The sequence below is a fragment of the Symsagittifera roscoffensis genome, chromosome 6 (genome assembly GCF_963678635.1).
Source record: "Symsagittifera roscoffensis chromosome 6, txSymRosc1.1, whole genome shotgun sequence".
Taxonomy (NCBI): domain Eukaryota; kingdom Metazoa; phylum Xenacoelomorpha; order Acoela; family Convolutidae; genus Symsagittifera; species Symsagittifera roscoffensis.
This window is the reverse complement of record NC_087067.1, coordinates 44504458-44525228: the sequence shown is the minus strand read 5'-3', so window position 1 is coordinate 44525228 and position 20771 is coordinate 44504458. Positions and strand designations below refer to the sequence as shown.

General features: G+C 36.6%; 2 protein-coding genes across 2 annotated transcripts in view; both read right to left on the bottom strand.

Moving 5' to 3' along the window:
- LOC134847603 (excitatory amino acid transporter-like) overlaps positions 1–9908 on the bottom strand; it is a gene marked incomplete in the record, with an annotated part of 12230 nt that extends 2322 nt beyond the window's left edge. The window contains 8 exon segments of the mRNA XM_063864716.1: positions 2320–2409; positions 3592–3695; positions 4065–4226; positions 4663–4732; positions 5006–5242; positions 5623–5777; positions 6420–6456; positions 9690–9908. Of these exon segments, the coding sequence (XP_063720786.1) occupies positions 2320–2409; positions 3592–3695; positions 4065–4226; positions 4663–4732; positions 5006–5219 (640 nt within the window).
- Positions 9909–10604: 696 nt separating this feature from the next.
- On the bottom strand, positions 10605–12712 carry LOC134848277 (arf-GAP domain and FG repeat-containing protein 1-like). The gene has a single exon (XM_063865667.1). It carries the CDS (start codon positions 12681–12683, stop codon positions 10638–10640), a length of 2046 nt encoding a protein of 681 aa, XP_063721737.1. The 5' UTR covers positions 12684–12712; the 3' UTR covers positions 10605–10637.
- Positions 12713–20771: the final 8059 nt, after the last annotated feature.

Here is a 20771-nt window from a genome sequence, read left to right as displayed (position 1 = left end):
GATGCGCTTATACTCGACACGGGTGAAAAAATCGCGAGAATTACTGCGAGCCGTTTTCGACGAGTTGTCGCCTCATTCTAAAAAAATACCCTATTTGGCAGTCTGGTGTTTCACCGAAATGAGCGGCAACACCGGAAACATCGGCGTATCCCTTAGCAATAAAGGAGGTTGCCCGAAGGATGCATTAGAAAATACTGATTATCAGTCAAAGCAAGCCAGAAAAATTCAAGAAGCATTAAACAAAATTTGCTCATTTAAGACGATACCTGACTAAAACAAACAATGCGCAGCCCCAGACGACGCAACAACAAAAATCACTAGGCCATTACCACAAGTCACCACTCAGAAAACACTTCATTCTTCGTACTTAACATCCTAATAGCCCAAACTTGGTCGAACCACAATATTTAACTTCAGAGAAACATCCTAAAAACCAAGCGAGAAAAATGTATAAGTCCAGAGAAAATCTTTCTGCCAAAATTTTTTTTGGCAATATCACATCGTTCAGAAATTATCAAAATTCTTCTGAATTTCGGGAAAAAAAGGCGGAATATTTGTGCTCGAGTTGGTTTTTTTCTACGTGTGCTCGAGTTGAACTTCAACTTTTTCTCGACATTGGAAGACCTTTGTGAAAACTTTTCAAGGTCGTTCAAATCACTTCTGAAAGGGCTCCACTATGATATCACTCGACCCATTCCGATTATGATTTGTGGTACCAGATTTTGCGCGGAAAATAAAACAAGGAAAAGCAGCAAAGATAGCCGGTTTCACAGCAAGTAGCGGAGAATGTTCCCAACCAATATTCATAAAAACTACAAAAAATTCTTCAAATTATTAAGTTTTTCAAATTAGTTTCGTTTTTTGTACGTGGTGTGATGAGAAAACTATACAAACGCGTAGAAAGTTAGTACATAAGGCATATTCAACAACAGCTGTCTTCAAAAAAAAAGAATAAAAAAAGAGTTTGTCTATTTTTTGCACAATATTCTTTAATTTTTTTAAAAAACTTTTCTTGTCCGTTTCCCTAATAGTTTCCAGAGTTATGTTTAGTCTTAATGACCAATTTAACAAGATATCATCGCTTTATCCGGTCGAAATTAGACGAAGCACTAAAAAATTTAAACCGGTTATTCTCGACCCGGTTTTTCTCCACACTGGGACTTGTTTTTAAATTTTTCAAATGCCGTTCGAATCAAGGCTGAAAGGGCTTTTTTTTTGATATATCACTCAACCTAGTCCGATGATTATTTGAAGTACCTGATTTTGCTTGGAAAACAAAAAAACTAAAACACCCGAATACAAAGTTCTTCCTCGTTTTCAATGGTCGGAAAATACTAAAACACACCCGATTTCAAAATTCTTCCCTATTTTTTTCAAATGGTCGGCGCAATTAAAGCAAGCAATTTGTTCGTTTTATCATTAATTAGGTTGTAATTTATATAGCAAGTAATTTGTAATTTATATAGCACTTCGTAATTTACATAGCAAGTAGAGAAAACAAAAAAATGAAAATTTGCTCATTTTTTTCTAATATTCAATTAGTTTTTAACCAAATTTTTTATGGACCTGAAACGGCAGCCGGATCATTAAATGATTCGCCCTGATACAAGCTGTCTTGTTCTATGAAATATGTTTCAATTCAAACTTCAGTAGAACAAAACGGTTTCAATAAAAAAGATTATTGCAAACCGAAATCATAAATGTTAAAGGATAAACCAATTCGTCGCTTAAAACACCATGACCATATTAGCGCGCTTGAATATCAAACTATCATTTATTGTCGATTGAAACCATAAACTTTCAGAGGACAGTAAAAACAATAAATCAAAGGAAAATGAGAAGAAAAATCTACAGAATTATATGGCGATTAAAATTTTGCCAGTGTCCGCCTTTTCACAGTTGATACCGTCTCACAAAAAAGGATCAATGAACAAAAAAAACGAACAGTGAAAACTAATTACGCGGAAAAACAAATGAAGCTCAACGATACAAGGGCATAACTTAAAACAAACAAAAAGCAATCAAAACATCACAAACTCCTCCCTGCAACAGAGTGAGCGAGTAACCACAGGCAACCCGCATCTCCAAGCAAACGAAAACAATCAATATTATCTCAACAAAAAACTAACTTCAACTTAGATAAATTTCTGACCTCTTAAGAAAAATGACCATTATCCACAAAAAAACGGAAAGAGAACATGTTAGCTGTTAAACCTTTAAGGGGAACCGTTAAAACCCCAGATAAAGATCTACATAGATATTTTGCTATGTTTTAGCTTCAGAAAAATTAACCTTTTTTAATGTGTTAGCTGACCTGACCTATCAAGTTGGTCCCATCTACACTTTGAGTAGCCCTAACAGTCCTCTCCACATAAACTCCAGATCCATTGGACTCGTTCAGGTACACATCTGGAACAAGAAAGAAGATTTACTGATTTAAAAACCAAGATCTAACTATCACTGTCGAAAAAAAAATGTCCGAAGATTTTTCCTCCTATTTCGTTCACGTCATTAGCTTAATACAATATTAAGGATGCGGACTAGTTAGCCAAATCTAACATAATTGATTTTGACCAAAAAAAAATTTTGACCAAAAAATCGCGTTTTTTCAGCGCGCGCTCCCCCCTCAAAATTAGTGTATATTGGCGCCGAAGGCGCCTTTAGACAAACTTTAGGGTCCCTCAGCCAAAAATGCATATCTCAAAATAGTACCAAGGGGTACCCTTTGGGTCGGTAGGTGATCAAATCCCTGAGATGGGGCGTACGTACGCCCCCCCCCCCCCCAAATCCGCCCCTGCTCATTTGCAACCTTGTAGACTCAATTGTTAGACAATAAACTGATAGTTATGCGAGGGGGACGGGGGGTGGAAGCCGAAAGGTGAGATGGAATACTAGATTCTACAGGCTTAGATTACAGAAGTCCATATTTTCTACTCAAATGAGGTAATTCCTAATTGGAATTTTAACTACAAATTACCGAACGGTATAAATTGCATAATTTGTGAATTATTTTAGTCTTCAACGGCACTTCATCAGAGAAAACTTCATTATTTAGTCTTCATCAAAGAAAACACACGAACGGGCCTAGAAAATTGATACGCCACAATTTGCATGTAGTCGGATCAAATATGAAAATTACGCTTCACGTTTCTTTAGCCGATAATGCAAGAAAAACAAACTGAAGTCAAGATTTGCTTGTTTGTCAAATTACAAAATGGTTAAAATTGAAATTATATATGACAAAAAAAAAATTGATTGATAAAGAAAAAGATGAGACACTTGACCGAACTTTTAAGTCTGCAAAAAGCAAATTAAATTATCTCAAATTCATTGACACACCTATCGCTTTTTTGGCCACATAAAAATCTAATGGTCCGATTCTAGACGTACAAATGATGGTCCTACAATACAATTCGCCGCATTTAACAAATGGAGCTAACTGCTTTTATAAAGCTTTCTAAACAAAAACTTCTCCGATTGCAGCTTTGATATTTGAAGATGAAGCAAGTTTCACTAAGTAGTTCTCTGCAACTTTTGCGGACGAGCGTGAAAAAAAGAGGCCAATGAACTATTTGTGGTTGTTTTTTTTACCTAGTGATGGAATGACCTCCCCTGACGAGTCCAAGTAGACTTTGCTGTATTCTGTTCTCACTCTCTCCATCGTCGCCGCCACTAAGTTGTCCGGCAGTGCATTTCTATGAACAACACGCAATTTCTTCATAAACATAGACAATGGTGCTCAGGATAAATTCTCCAATAAATAACGCAAATCAGCAGAAAAGGTGGACCCAGTCAACTTGATTCGAAAATGTGGTAACTCATTCAAAATATCTCGATAGGAATCGGTTCAACGGCTTGGCGTTAAATGTAAAACAAGTCCAATATTGGAAATTTGTAGGTGGTTTCATAATACTTATCGATCAACCTTGCTAGTCTAATTCTGGAAAAACTAATTTCATTTTAAATTCCCACGATCATATCCGTGAAGCTGCTGAATTTGAGCACGTATTATTTAATGCGCATCTATAGAAGGGAAGTATAAAATAACCAAACTAAAAACGAACCTCAGTAGATCCATGACAGCATCAATCGCGTTGCCCTCAAACTTCTTCCATTCAGTCTGTTCCTCCTCATTTGATTCGCTGAAATCTCCGCCAATCGACTTCAAGTAGGGCGAAGCAACAAGCACGATACAAACGCCGAGCACCGAGGCCAAGAACGAAGTGCTGAAACAAAACTGAGGCAAATGAATCAAACGCAAAAGCGAAGCTGCACTTAATATACACAAACTCAAAAAGAGCTCTTCGATATGATAATAGGTCTTGAAAGAACTGTTTTCGAAACAGAAAACTGAGTCTGCTACGGGATTCGAACTCGGTCTCCAGCTGGCTGCTCAAAACCTCGTTTAATCACTGTGATACGTATCTCCTATCCAAACTCACATCGTATGATCATAATAAAATGCAGAATTGCATGAAAAAAAAACTTGCACTTGCTCGGAGAACCAGTTGATGGTTGAGATGCACTTGCGTAGGACAAATTTTTTTATCATGCGAATAAAACGAACAAACTAAATTAGTTTCTGACTGCCAATAGCAGATCGTAGAAGTAATTCTACTTGCATCTTCTGGTGGTATCGATGATACTGGTGCTTCTACTAACCATATGTAATATGTAACTACCAGTCCTCCAATTTTGCTACCATCAGTTCCATCTTTCAGCGAGCACACACCTGAATCATCGACAAAAGTAAGTTAATACAGATTCGAAGTGGAGCTTAATACTACTTGCTTTCATGGAGAAAAAGCTTTTGGTTGATAAACCAATATTTGTCAACAGTTAAACGAGGCAGAAATCAGCCTTAAGAAATATCAAATAACTTAAATATGGGAAGAATACGATTTGAACAATACGACTTTGGCACAAAATTTTTCAATCAGAAAAAACCAATCCGCAAAGCCTTGAAAACAATAGTGTGAACTATGCACACAATACAATGTCTTACCTGATATGATGGTAATAACAATCAGAGGCGCGATCATCATTTTAAGCAGTCTGAACATCAACTCCCCCGGGAACGTGATCAAGTAGATAGCATAGGGGGACACTTCGACGGCGAACAATCTCAATAAAACCCCTGTTACGACGGCCAACACAATCGATAGCACCGTCAGAATCAACAACAGCTGTTCCTTTATTCTCTTCATCAGAGCTCCCATTTGGAATCAGATACACGGTTTCTCTTGAATCAGAGTTGGCAAAATCAATAACTTTATTTTGCTATGAAAAATTGTTTAAAATTTCAAAAATACACAAAATTTTAAAATAAACATTCAAAGTATGAAACTAACAAAAGATCGGTTACAACTTCAAAAATACACCACCTATTAAAACAAACATTCAAAAGTATGCAACGAAATATCAGTTGATACTTTAAAAATACGTTCTTTTCAAATTAACACAATCTTTGTAACTAATGAAACATAGTTAAAAACCTAAAAATTCAATAAATTTTTTAACGAACATTCAAAGTATGAAACTCAAGGATATCTTCAACTAATATTCTGCCATTCATCAGTTTGGATAATGTTTTTATCAGCCACAAAGAGCTTTCTTGCCAACCCTGAAGTAAAATAATCGTCTTCTTTAGATAGCAGCAAAGTAAATCTCACACCAATTAATCCAGCAGGATAGTGATTTGATTGATGAATGAACTTTATCGCAAAATAAATTCAAGATAGTATAGTATGATTATTGTGACCAAGTAAAACGTTTATCTTCGTATTTTCATACGCTCCAGTAAAACACCGACAAACTATTTCCGCCATATATTTTTTCTGAATCGTTGAAACGAAAAGCATGTACACGACAAGAGAAAATTAATCCGATGAAAACATGTTTGTAAAAAGTCTTACTAAAACATGCTTGTAATAAGTATTACTTCTTTTTGCGATCATGCAAAAAATAAGTCAACGAGAGGTCTCTATCAAGTTTATTGATTTGAGTGACTGTTGAGTATAGAAAATTATTGAATTCTTTTAAGCAAACATCTATGAAAGTGAAAAACAAAATGGCACAGAAAAAATCATCAATTCGACCATGTAAAGAAAAAGAAGAGTAAGCTATATCTTTTCAAATCAGCTAAACTCAAGACTAGCAAACCCAAAAATATTTCTCAACAGACTAGGTATGAGTTTATAAAAAGGAGTATGTTCATTTATGACCTCAAACTATGTTCAAAACTTATTTGAAGAAAAATAAATCAAGAAAAACATGATCTGAATTTAGTTTCTTGCAAAATGAAGAGTTTGCAACGAAAGTTTAAGGATGGTCAAAGATTTGTCAAAAAATTATGGCATGTATCTGATTAGCAAGACGCATAATGCCTGATGATACTTATCTGTTCTAGTAATTTTTACTGGAGCGCCCAATTCGTTATGACAATGTCTGGAATTTCTAAAGAACAATTTTAACTTTATGAAAAGGCAAAAAAATCAGTCGTCTCGGTTGAAGAAACGTTGTTGTCTCGCACAACAACCACAATGTATAAATGATCCGGATGGATAACTTCGAACTACCGTAAAAACTTTTTTTATACACTAGTAGTTTTGTTTAACTGCGTTAACTGAAGCGAAGTAAGAAAAAACGAAGAACATGCATGCCAAAAAGTCTTCAATTTTCTTCTGATCTTCCGACCGCCGTCTTGGTTTTAAACCAGAAGTTAGCTCCGTGGCGACGGCTAGTCTCAAAAGTTATCAAAAAGAAGAAAACTTCGCTGCAGAGTCATTTTCGATTTCGTCAAATTCGCTGCAGCGTCATTTTAGATTTCGTCAAATTCGCTGCAGCGTCATTTTCGATTTGGTCAAACTCGCTGCCGACGTTATCTAAGAACTCCGTTTTCATTTGATATGTTTATGTTTATTGCATAATTTTCATTCGAAACTTCATTCCAAATGAGTACCGCGGTTCGGGTACACACGACCCCCACAGAAATTTATCCGAGTCAAATCCCGACGAAGAGCTACTTAAACCGACGTTTCTTTTTTTAAAATGACGTGTAAGAAACACTTCGTCGATAACCAGTTTCGTACACTGGTCGATAGACAGTTGTTTTGAAACAATTTTGTGAAGTACGGATGTATTTATTGGTAAAATCCCTCACAGGCGAAGGACCGAAAATAGAAATCAACCAATCAGAATTCAGTATTCCAAAAACTGGAAAGAAAGCGTGAAAATCTGAAAGAAAGTGGACCTTTCCAGGGAATTACAAAATAATATTGTCCGAACATAAAAACGGCAGAAATAAGCAAAATTTTCAAATTTTCACTAACGGCCGGCGAATTGAAACAAATTTTATATTTCAAGAGTTTCGTTTTAAGAAACGCAAAATATTACTTCATTTAATTCATTTTAGTTGAACGGCAGTTAAATCATTTTATGAATTGACTTTAGACTGTTTTTGTTTTCTGTCCTTCGCCCATGAGTTTTTCGCCCATCCGGTCGTCCTTCACCTATGAAAATAGGCTCCGTATTTGTTTGTTGGCTAGTGTAACTTTAACAAGCAAAAATAGTGAGAGATGTTTGTTTCTTTAATTGACGCACATGCACCCTCAATTAAATTGGTTTACTGCTGCTTTTTCTTGCCAGAGACTGGTCATCTATTGTTTGCTTTTGCGCTTGTAAACGCCATTTACGAAATGATTTTCGGACCCTTATACTGAACCTTTCAAATTATCAGGTTTTAAATTACTTCGGCCCTCTTGCACTGAACCCTTATATTTATCTGGTTTTATTTTTTTTTCCTAAAATCCTAAAATCAAGTTTTAAAGACAAAAAAAATCAAACATTTTGCGCAATTTTCACATCGCCGTCGGAGAATCTAATAAGAGCTCCGCTTGAAGAATGATTCTCGAAAGCAAAACTTTTATGATTGCAAGAAAAATAGTAACAAAATCCGACCACATTTTAATATATTTTGAAAAACATGCGAGTTTAAAAACGAAAACAGACAAGTTGACAAAATGCTTTTGAACTCCAAAAATCTGAAAAACAACATACTTAATCTACTGTTCAAAGAAAAATAGACAAAATTGCTTTAAAAAATTGCATAACCTTGAATTTTTTAATTTTCAAAAATTGCCTTTGATTGGTGCCTCTGATTTTACAGAATGACCCTTTTTGCAAAAACTTAGCCGAAAGATAATTTTCAGTTAGGCGGAAAGTCATCAATCTTATGTCTACTTTAGGACAATAAAGCCGCTATTATTTTCTGAATATATCGTTTCTTGTTATTGGATAGTGTGATTTGCCTTTCATTTAGCAACTGAACTCAAGTGAACCATTAAACAGATATAAAGAGATTTATTGAAAACAAACTTAACATTGCAAGAGAAAACATCACTTAATTCAGTAACACCTCCCGATACATAAAAAAAACAGTAGCTAAATTGGATTTATATGGCCACACAAAAACTAAATCTTAACATAAAACTTCAATCTGAACAAAAATTTCAGCACATTTTTCAAAGAGGAACAATATATTTCTCAATACCAATCACTGCCGAAAAAGCTTAAACACGATTCGTGTTGAAGCTTTTTCGACAGTGATTGGTATTGAAAAATACCTTGTTCCTTATTTAAAAATGCGTTGAAGTTCTGCTAGTTGATGTAACTAATTAACCCAAAAAAAGAACACCTACTAGCATATGTTTCATAACATTCAAAGGTTTGTCCGGGCAAAGATCTGATAAACTTTTGAAATTAAAACTCCCGAAAGTATTTCTGCGCCATATCGAAACATTCATATGCAAACGCAAAACTTAATCTACGCTAGCAAAAAGCTTCGAAAAAGGAATCTCGGAAGTTATATACATCATTTCATTTGAAAAAATAAAAGACATCAAGAAAGTTTAAAACTTTTTTAAAATAAAATTAGGGTTGCTGCGATTCACAGAAGATCTATGAAAAGCTATGAACTCTGTCTGAGCATTAGACTGTTCCTATTACTTCGCAAATTCTAGAGAGTCATTTTGCTCAGCGAAGCTCGTTTCAGTGACTCAGGGCCGTTCTTTCGCGCCTTGAGCTTTCACGTGATACCACTGTTGCAGCCGAAATCAGTAACGCTGCGATAGACTTGAAGGTAGTGGTCAACTTGAGAGCTCGTCCTCACCACTATCACTGTCATGGCAGGGGATCGAATAAACGACAGTCTCAAAACGAAAACCTAACCACTATGCCAAGGCCCTCCTTAGAAAACGCTATAAAAAGAGTGAAAGAACTCCAGCTAGATCTTTGAACTTAGTTATAAATTCTAGATTCTAGTTTTAAAAAGTGGTGATATTAGAAGCAGGAATGAACCGAATAAATGCCAATTTTTGTTTCCAAGAATCTTTTCAACAGATAGTTAGAAAATTGAAGATAAGATAATCTGAAAGTAAGCGTATTTTTTCCACCAATTTGAAATGCAATATTGTAATTATTAAAATTCTCAATAACTAATTTTTTTTCGTCAGCTGCTTTTAGATACAGCTTGCATTCAATTGATACTGATCTTCCACTAAAATCAGAAGCATATGAATATTTCATTAAATGATAGTTTTGAAGTTTACTCATATCTTACGCCTCCTTTACTTAAAACACAAAAACATTCAACTGCTTTTCGTTTCATGTTTTGTTTGATGATCACTTACCGTTTTGTTTTCAATCTTCAGCGGTTTCCCAAAAAACAATTATTTTTTGGTAATGAAAATCAGAAGGTTGACTTAAAACGATAAACAAGGAATAATTTCGAGCGTAAAACAAGAGGATTTTAACGCATATCGTGTGGCACTTTTCATAACTGCGCTTCAATAAAATTCAGCAACAAACAATTGAAGCGGAATTAAAAAACAATTGGTAAAAACATCACATATCTAAAACAATATTCAGTTGAATCCTTTCAACGCAATTCGATTTTCTGCAGTCTACTTCTTCCCAACTCAAAAAGCAAAAAAGAGGTTAGGAAATTGAACACATTTTAAATTCTACAAAATTTGATGTTACACGGAGTTCCAAAATAACATTTAAAGACATAATTTAAATCAGGTTGTGATATTTTATCAATTAAGAAACATCCCGAGCAATTGCCATTATTAAATACATTCAAGGATCTTTTTAGGACTCTGATATAAAATATAAAAATAACTGATAAGGTCAACTTAATCATAGCATATTTTTCTCATCTCAATTGTACGATAAAAAAACTGAAAAGTGAAAAAATTTTCCATAATTGTCAACAACTTTACCGACATTGCAACAAAATGAGGCTTAATCCCTAATGAGGGACAAATCAAGCAGATATTTAAAAATTTTTTGACTGTTCTAAGCAAACTATATAAGAGTATGAACTATGTTCATCGACTCTTAAAATACGGAATTTGGAAAAGAGCCTTTTGAAACTCGATTATCAACTCCTAGATTGTACTTTCTAAAACGTATCTTAAGAAACAATTTAAAGAAATTTCTCAGTGTTGCATAATTATATTATCTAATTCAGATACCAGATTTTTTGCTAGCTTTGTAACAACAAACCATGGTCCAAAATTTCAACCAGCAAAAAAAATCTTAAAAAGATCCTTTTATAATTGATTATATTACAATTACAAGAACGGATTTGCTTTCATATTTGCCGACGCCGTGTTTTGCTGTTGATTGGGCCACTGCATTTGGGGAAAAGCGGCACCAACAGTTGCACTCTGATGAGACTTTGACGGCTGAGTCATTCCTGCAAACGGGCCAATCCCTCCCCCTCCCCCTCCCCCAACTGCAAAACTACTCTGCATGTTTTGATTTGAGACTGGCACTGGCGACGGCCATTGATTTTGCTGTGAAGTGAAGCCATTTGAAGTGATAGAATTTGCATACGGCGTGAAATTTGTTGCATTTTGAATTTGTTGTTGAGCTAGCATAGGATTCGCAGACATTTGAGAATTCATGTTAAATGGAGAAAACGGCTGTGCGTTTGAAGTCATATGAGCACTATTTCCAGCTGCGAACGCATTAAAAGATGGCTGCTGCGCAAAAGTTTGATTCTGATAGTTGACCATATTTTGACTGAAGTGTTGCGATTGGGCATTGAAACCAGTGTTTTGGCCAGAGACCCCAAAAGCACCAAACTGCTGATTTGGGCTCATTGGGGCGAACCCACCTGGAACAGGTGTGGTGAACTGATTAGGAGCTGCTGATACCGAAGTTTGACCTTGAGAAAACTGTGACCAATTCGGGTCCGCAAACGGGTTGCCAGCTTGTGCTACAGATGAGCCGGTGTTGAACGGGTTCACATGAGCTATTGGATTGGTATTAACATTTTGCTGTGTTGGAATCATGTTACCTTGCTGTGGCGGAAGATGCATTCCGCTCGCTCCTCCTGATACAAACATGCCAGAAGAAAAAGATCCCGAATTCGAAAGTCCGGAACTTATTGGGTTGCTATTCGGCTGTGACATGTTATAAAAAACCCCACCGCCTCTAGGAGAGTTCGAAGATGTTATATCATTGGACCATGGTGTCTTACTGGAACCACTTTTCAGTTCTTCGTCAAGCGATGCTAGCACAGCATATTTGTCTTCATTTTTCGGAGTTGGATTTACAACTGCAGTTGGAACTGAGGTGTTGGGCTTTGCTTGAACATTCGCTTGAGACGCGCTTGGTGCCGTTACGCTCATAACAGGTTGGTTATTTAGGCTCATTTGGCTGAAATCAGCCGCAAAACCAGAAGTAGCATTACTGACCGTGGGTTCCACAAAACTGGAGAATCCTGCTGGAAGTGTTGCTGGAACTATACTTGGTTGACTCTGATTTGTTGACGGAAAATTTGCGAACAGGTCAAAACCATTTTTGTTTGTATCGCCTGCATTTGAAGCAAAAGGATCATTTGAAGTAACTGCAACTTGGCTGCTACTTGAAGCATTTCTCGACTCGACTTCTTTCTGTTGTTGTTGTGGCTTGTTCTCCATAGGTTTTTCTGACTGACTTCCAAATATCATATCCAGCTGATTTTGATTCGACACCATTGTCGACGACTGTGATGCTCTACTACCCCCGTTAGGTGCTTTGTTAGCCTGGGCCTGCCTTGCGGCATCTAACATGACTTTATTGCCACTCCTTGAATCACGAGAGCTGGCTGGGACTGGAATTGAAGGTTTAGAAGCACTCGGCGCTTTCGATGCTGCTTCTTTCAGGGTAACCACTTCTCGCTTCTTCCGCGCTTGTTCATATTCTTCCATTGCTTTTGCTTCCGAAACATACCATAACTTCTGTTCATACTTTTTGTGAAGAAAGTCTCTTAATTTAAGCTCGTCTTTTGATTCCGGGAAAGCTTCCACTCCATACTTCTGCTCGTAGCGACCCATCCAGACACAGTAGCACGCATCATTTCCGTGTTTCTGGATAAAATCCATCTCTTCAGGTGTGAATGAGGCCATGGACACCGACTTAACTCTGTGAGGCGAACTCAAACCTCGAAGCAGTCCACTGCATGATGTGCACACAAAGGCTCCAATGGTCATGTTAACATACACAGGTCCTCGCTGTCCGCAATCGAAGCACTTTTTGTTGCAGTCCTGAGCCAGGAGCTCCTTGAGGATGTTGTAGTGCTTCTCGTCCTGCTTGCGCTTAGCAGAGGCCGACGCCGATTGACTTGGCATGGTAACCAACAACTGGTTGGACTCAACTAACTTCTGAAACGGAATCAAAATACAGCCAATAGTGGATTTAGAGGGTGGAATTCGACCCGGTGACCACCCAACGGGTCCACCGTTGGCTGGCACCATTTTATGACATCCATTATTGGCCGAGCAAACCTGAAAACTCTCTAGAGGTGTCAATATATCCTATACTTGAGAGCGAGATGTTATGCGCGACGAAAAAAAACACACACTTTTCTCAAAAAAAGGTATTTATGGTGCATTGAAGAAGTTCAGAAAATCAATTTGGTCGACCTTAAAAGTCGAAAATTGTTCTTCTACCAATTCAAGTTTCAATAGCAAATTATTTTGACGACGTGTCATTGTTAGACGGCGAATTCAAGCTCAAAAATTCAAATACAATATATACAAGCAGACAAAAAACTATTCCCAAACAAAGAACTAAGGATAAATTATTGGAAAAACGTACACATTATATATAGTTGACTCTGCATTCTCCGTTATACGAAGCCTCACGCTGTATCCAACGAAAACAGAGCAATGAAACGAAAATCACTTTGCTCTTATGTGTCTACTTGAATTAACTCGCTTGGAGTAGCTTCATTTGTTTCATCAGTTGGTTAAAACTTTCTACGAGAAAAAAGAACAAAAAAACAAACAAATTGATGAAAAACCATTTTGTTCAGCAACTCTTTACGCAACCCTTTATATTAGACACTGCAATGATTCAGTCCGAGTTATAAAACAGGCATACATGTAAATATATACACCCGGACAATTAGATTTGCAAATCAAGTATAAGCATTCAAACAAGCAAATTTAATACCCTATTCGTTAAAAATCGGAAAAAAATCCTTTTGACAGAATATCAACCCAACCCAATAGCATGAAATGACTTTGTCGGTGATGTTAACACACAGAATATGTTCGCAGTAATGCCAAATATTTCAATGAAAAATTAACCTTAGACCGTTCGGGCTCCGCTATTACTGTCTACGGCTTTGAAGCCAATGTATTCTAAGCCGGTCAACCGTCAAAAAATATGGGCTCTATAACTTACTTATGAACTGGGTTTCGCAGCGATGTTAATCGAAAAATTTCGTTGTATTGGCTAGTTTTTCAATGAAAAATTACCATTAGAACGTTGGGGCTCCAAGTTATCTCACAGGCTTTGAAGACAATGTTTTCTAAGCCAGTCTACAGTAAAGTAAAGATATCAGTTTAAAGCTACTAGCGCGTCAACTGCATTACAGTGCATCACCCATTGGTTAATCTGAAAAGTCCTTCCTAATGAATTCAATTTCTTAAAACGTCTCAGTAGTAAAAAACAATTAACATTTTAGGGCCTGTACTTTGGCAGGAATGCACGTTGTTTCCCGTTCAATGCTTTTGAAAACTAATCGAACATGCTTTTTTCCATTAAAAATGGTTTGCAAGGCGGATAACTTGGGCGAAATAGAGTTTTTTATTATACGTTTCGTTATCCTCGTTTAAAATATATATATATACGTTATAAGCAAACTAACGCATGACTAGCATTTACGGTGCTCCAAAAAGATTGTTGAACGTAAAAAGAGCTTTCTAATTCATGTAGTAAATCAGTGATAATTAATACAACCGTGAAGACAAACTGGGCTAATCTATCAGGGGTTCCTAGTTTAAAAAACGCTATATCTTAAAAACCAAAATGCTTTGAGCAGAGACTATAAAAGGGCAAAACTGCTACCTTAAATTTTAACCTGACAGCACCTCAGCATAGGGTTGAGAAATTCAATTTCTACAAGTTGCATTTTGAAAATACCATGAGAAAATCCATATCTTGGTAACAAAAAACGTTTGAGCAGAAAAAGTTAGACCAGACTTGTTCCCTGACAGTACCCCTTGAATGTACCCTGACAAAACCCCACTATTAGGGTTGACAATTTCAAGATCGATTAGTTTGTTTTTTAATTGAACTTTTTCTGAAAATTTTTTTTGAAAACATAACAAACGCCAAGCCTAGAAAACCAAAAAGACTTGAGCAGTCATAATTGGACACCAGATTTGCAACCCCTGAATTTACTCTGACAGTATCTCACTATAGGGTTGAGAATTTCAAGTTCGGTTAGTTCATTTAAATCTAAAGTTTTTGAAAAAAAAAATGGAAACATGAAAACGATAGGTCTCGATAGCCAAAAAGATTTGAGCAATCAAACTTCAAACTTGGAAAAAATGAAACTATCATAAAAAACGCCAGGTATCGAAAACCAAAACGATTTGAGCAGTCATATTTGGACACCACCCAACTATAGCTTTGACAATTTCAAGTTCGGTTAGTTTTCTTTACATCTAAATTTTTTGAAAATAATATGAACAAATAAAAAAACGCCATATCTCAAAGACCAAAAAGAGTTGAGCAGTTATCTGAAGGTAATCTGGCAGCACCCCACTTTAAGATTGAGATTGCCAAAATCGATTAGCTTTTTATACATAAGTTTTTTTGAAGAAATTGAAAACATCAATAAGAAACGCCATGTCTACAAAACCAAAAGAATTTGAGCAGTCATTCTTGGACACCAGATTTGCAATTTCTGAATGTACTCTGACTTCATCCCACTATAGGGGTGAGAATCCTCAGTTCGTTAAGTTTTTTTATATCTAAGTTTTTTGAACAAAAAATAGAGAAAATCATATAAAACGCCATATCTCGATATTTTAACAGATTTTATTCAACAGATTTTAAAAAAACGACTTGATTTAACAATTGAAACCCTTGTATTAGTTTAGCCAACTAACAGACCATTATGGCGATTTCTTACACATGCTCCGTGTGAAATTTCTTGAGCATTTCAATATAGGATATAGCTATAAGGTGCAAAATTCTTTCGTTAAACAAGCAAAAATAATGTCAACATAGGGACTTCTTAAAAATGTGTTAAGTGATAGTCCAATTAAATAAAGAACTGATGGATGATTAGATAGCTAGAAATATAGATTTCGAAATAAATTTTGACCTTGAGACTTTTGACCTTGAGTATTATTACGTGCATGTTTGATAAAAGGTTTTACGTACAAAGTCTATGCACTATAAAATATTTGTTATACGTAAAATGTCTATGTACAGCTTTTACTTATTTCAAAAATGTTCATTTAGGGATTTCTTAAATATGCGTCGCATGAAACGCCAATTACATAATAGATAGATAGATAGATAGATAGATAGATAGATAGATAGATAGATAGATAGAAGATAACAGTTCTACGACTATAGGTTATAACATACAAGTTTCATACGAAAAAAAAACACTGATTGTTGTCGATATATACAAGCGATATGAAATGCTAAAAGTCTAGACAAAGATGTCATACCAAAAACTCTCAAGACAAAAGATAACATTCGAAAAGATCCAGAGATGTATGAACGACAGAAGGGATCATATGCACTAAAACTTTGGATAAACATACTGCCGGCATGTGGTTAACTCAGTGATAATATGGTATTGAATTAGAAAAACTCAATTAAAAAGGTATAAATTTGGGATTCATTATCTCACTTTTTAAGTAATTGAATAGTCAAAAAGGATATGTTTTGCTTAGGTAACCTCACAAAAACCCGAACACTTCTTATTCTTGACGGCCATGGATTTCAAAAGAAGTGCAAAACAAAAACAACATTAAACTAGGGTTGAAGCAAATAGGAAGCAAATAAGTGCCCGAAAACTTTAATCTCATGTGGGCCCAATAACATTCCAAACTGAAACGAGCATAGTCACGAACTCAATGCAGGAGGCTCATAAGCTCGAATATTAGTTCAGCAAATGGAGGAGACAGTCTTGAATCAATTAAATCTGGTAAAAAGCCAGATCATTGCATCTAGTTTACAATTGATGCAGGATGACAAGGCAACCCAACCCAACTGTACTTGCAATCCCGGTCGGTGATAACGCGAACTCTTAACAAAAGTAAACAAACGACATCCCAGATGACCGCCATTTCGAATTACCAGGTCGTTTTGAGCAATTGTCTTTTCGATAGCAGAAAACAAGATACGGTGCGCATATTGGTTTTCAGCGATATTGAGAGCCTCAAGGCACTCAAATTGATTTGTCAGAAAAATATGTCCATTTTTGTCATAGATGAATTTGATTGATTGGAAAACTTTTCAAGTTTATTTGTAGTCTAGACTGTTTTGATGTTAGAGTTTCAATTTGCAGACCAAGTGATTAGCAAATTAATTTATGTACGAAATTTGAGCAGCAACAGTTTTGTCGTTTCTTTGATTTTAACCGACGCTTTGTTTTTGCTTCGGTTGTTTTCAAATTCTTTGATGCTTTTTCTGGGTCATTTTATCATGTCATATGCGATTTTAGAACGAGGTATCTTTTGGACTGGTACCTTGGCGGCTAGGATCTTCTCGTAATGGATGGGACCTTAAGGTAGGGGATCTTTTGTCATGTAACCAAAATGCAAAACTAAAACAGCGGCTGGGGTATTTAATATTGACAACAAAATTTATTTGAGTTATTATAGCTAATCATTCTGCCGATCCAGGGCTTAGACATAACCAGATAAACTGTGTAAAAAACCAAGAGTCACCAGAAAAAGTTTATATAAGTTTGCGCACCAAAAAGGCAATGACTGTAAGATTATAGCATTCGCACTACAGCAGATGTATGTTTAACGTCAATATAATTATCCAAGTTAACATTCAATAGCTGGTTATAAGAAACAAGACAAACTTCCACATTCGACAATTTGAAGCCTTGACTTCAGTAAATTTTTGAAACATTGCAAAGGCTTCACAATTCAACGTGCTAACAAGAAGACTTCTTAAATGTGCCACGTGTAATTAAATAAATTTTAAAAGATATATTAACCTAAATAGCGCTTTAAAAAGAGATTATTTAAATTTACATAGAGCTAAAGAACTTTTTTGAACTTTTCTAAAAACAGCAAAAACGCCTTAGATTCAAACAGAAAACTACACAAGGATAGCTGGTTACTGTGCAATTATTACAGAATGTTCCGACCATAGTCTTGAAAAAACTACAAACAAAAGTTTTTTTATTTCATATTAGCGTCGTTTTTTTTTCGTGGTGTGACAGTAAGATCTGAACAAAAAAAATATAAATTAGGTATATTCGACAGTCATAGTCAAATGGAGCAATTGAAAAACAGTTTCTACAGAGAAATGACTGGAATAAAGAAAAGGGACATAAGAAAAATTTCTAAAAATTACTTTTTTTACAGCCATTTTTTGAATTTTAAGTTTTTGATTCGCAAAAACGGTGCTAAAAACTTTCAACACAGAGGCGGCAGCTTCGCTTCGCATCACTTGCAATACAACAATTAAACAAGGCAAAAAAATCTGAATTTAGCATCGGCAGAAAATTTACCAAGCAGAAACCCTTCAAGCCGATAAAACACAACGATACAGAAGACTTATAAAAGTTAACAAGTCCCCCTCGCCACACACAAACAAAAAACTTTAATTGCTCATCAAATGAAACCAATTGAGACGAAAAAAAAGGAACATGAAAAAGCCTAAAATTTTAAGATTAACAAAAATTTTAAGACAAATAAAAAATGACTAAGTCCCCCTCGACCTCAAAACACACAGGATAAGTAAATCAAACACTAAGAGCAACTACAAGGTAAATTGCGCATAGCAAGAAAAACAGTTCTACCAAGTGGCAACTAGTCCGACAAAACATAAGCAAACAAATAATGAGCCGACATTTTTTGAAACGGAATACAGGAACGCTCAGAAGGTACCTTTAGAGATGAGTCCAGAAGTACACTAGAGATGAGTCCTGTGCACAAAGTTGTTTACGGGAAAAAAGACTGAAACCCTATTGCAATACCCTTGCTATCGCAAGGATAAAAACTAAAATTAGTAGAGTAAAACTAAGTTTTCGCGGCTGAAATAAGCCATTGTAAGCCTGCATGCTCACCCTATTAGTTCGAAATTAGACCACAGATAGAAAGAACTTCAAATCAGTTTGGCTCGACACTGAGAAAAAAATCAATGTTCCAATCACGACTGAAAAAGCTTCAATCTGATATATAACTCGACCCATTTCGATGATTATTTGTGTTACCTGATTTTATTTGGAAAACTAAAAACAAAAACACACCTGAATTCAAAGTTCTTCCACATTTTTCAAATGCTCGGAACAAAAACAGCTGAGTAAGTAAATAGAACAAAAAAAATTGGAGTCTCGTGCGTTCACCACTTAGCCCTCGCGTCTTCGTCTAGACTACTTCACGCATAACTTTTTCTTTTAGCTTTAGATATGATGGATGTCTACGCAGATTCCAAGACAAGCGCATAAATTTTGCAAAAAAAAAATGCGAATTCGGACAAAAAAGACAAAGCATAAAACAACGCGAGCTGGCCAATGAAAACAGCCAACTGAAAAATTTTTGCATTATTTCTAGACTGATGAGACCAAAGATCACTGGTTAAGATACTGAGGAGCATGGACCAGAAAAATGGCCGGACGAAATAAAGGAAGGATGGTTTATACCGATCTACAAAGGGAAAGCACTAAGGGCGATATGAACAACTACAGGGGCGTCTGACTACTCCCACTGGCAAGCAGGCTGATTGCTCGTGTATTCGCGTCGAGACTGAGGACCTGGTCAGAAACCATAGGTGCAATGGACGAAAACCAGAATGTTTTCATAGTGATCTGAGCAACAGCGGACGCAACGCTATTAGTAATTCGTATCGAAAAAGAGACTCGCCGAGTATACGGATGTAGAGTGGAGTACACAGAGGACCGGCCGAGTGCCGTACTCTTGATCATAACTAAAGCTTACCCGAGAACTAACAAACACTTACTGTGGGGTATATTGGGTAAGCTGGGTATGACACAGAAGGTAATAGGGGTACTAAAGGGACTGCATGATGGGACACGTTATAGGGTAGAAGGTCGGGAAGGTCTAAGCGAAAGCTGGATGCCGGCAAGGGGCTTGAGAGAAGGAGGCGCCACCTCGCCCATTTTTTTTAAAGTATATCATGTAGAGCCCATGAGAAGAGCGCAAATGAGAGCCATGAGGAGGTCATGAGAGGATCACGGAAGATTAATGCCCAAAGAAGGGGATTATAAGGCGGACTGGAGTGGAAGTGGACGCCGGGGGGGGGGGGGGGGGGAGCCTCCCACCTACACATCAGCAGAGCCCTTCGGAGCACCAAAAAAGTGCCTTTCGTGCTGGGGGACTCATTTTTTGCTGTTGACTCCATTCTCATATGAACAGAGATTGAACTGAAGACGGGAAAGAAAGTAGTAAAGGAAAGAATGATAGACTTTGAAGAGAAATGTCACGATGGTAAGGAGCAGTCTATCACATTCGCAACAAAAACTGCCCAGAACACCAGAATGCTGGGAACGAGGATAGGTAAACTTGAGGACAGGGCAGCTAGGGTAAAAAGAGGTTTCCACGCCTGGAATAAAGTAAAGCTGGCTTTGGAACTCTAACTTATCAAAGGGGACCGATGCAGTAATAGTACAGGCAGTGGTCGAATCGACTATGTTATTCGACTGCAGCGTAAGGGCATGGTCACTGACGGACATAAATAAGTTTCAGAATGTAGCTGACCGAGCGTACAGATTCGTGTGGAACAGCAGTAAGCCCAGAACTCTAATAAGAATGCAAGAAGAGAGGAAAAATAGCATCTCAGGATGCCTAATCAAAGATTAGTAACCAAATAGATACCTCAAATTGTCAGAATCCTACCGCCCGGTGTGGAGTTTAAGCCCAGCTGTCAAAATTTGAGAATCTTTAATTCACCTAACCCTTAATAAACACCTATCCAAAGCTGACCACCAACATGATTTTCGGCTAATGCACTCAACCACTACGGTATTATCAGTCCTCGAATTTTTTTTATCAGTGACGTTTCCAGACAACAAAGGCCACCCACTAGAACAGTTTTCGCCACGCCCGACTTATCTTAAGCTTTCGACATGGTCTGTCATCGAACTCTCTTGGATCTACTTCATGACACCAGCGTACCGGCGGGAATCTTAACCAGATGGTTATCAAATTATTTGAGTGGTCGCCAAGCTAAAACATTTTTTAGGGAGACTATCAACAACCAGA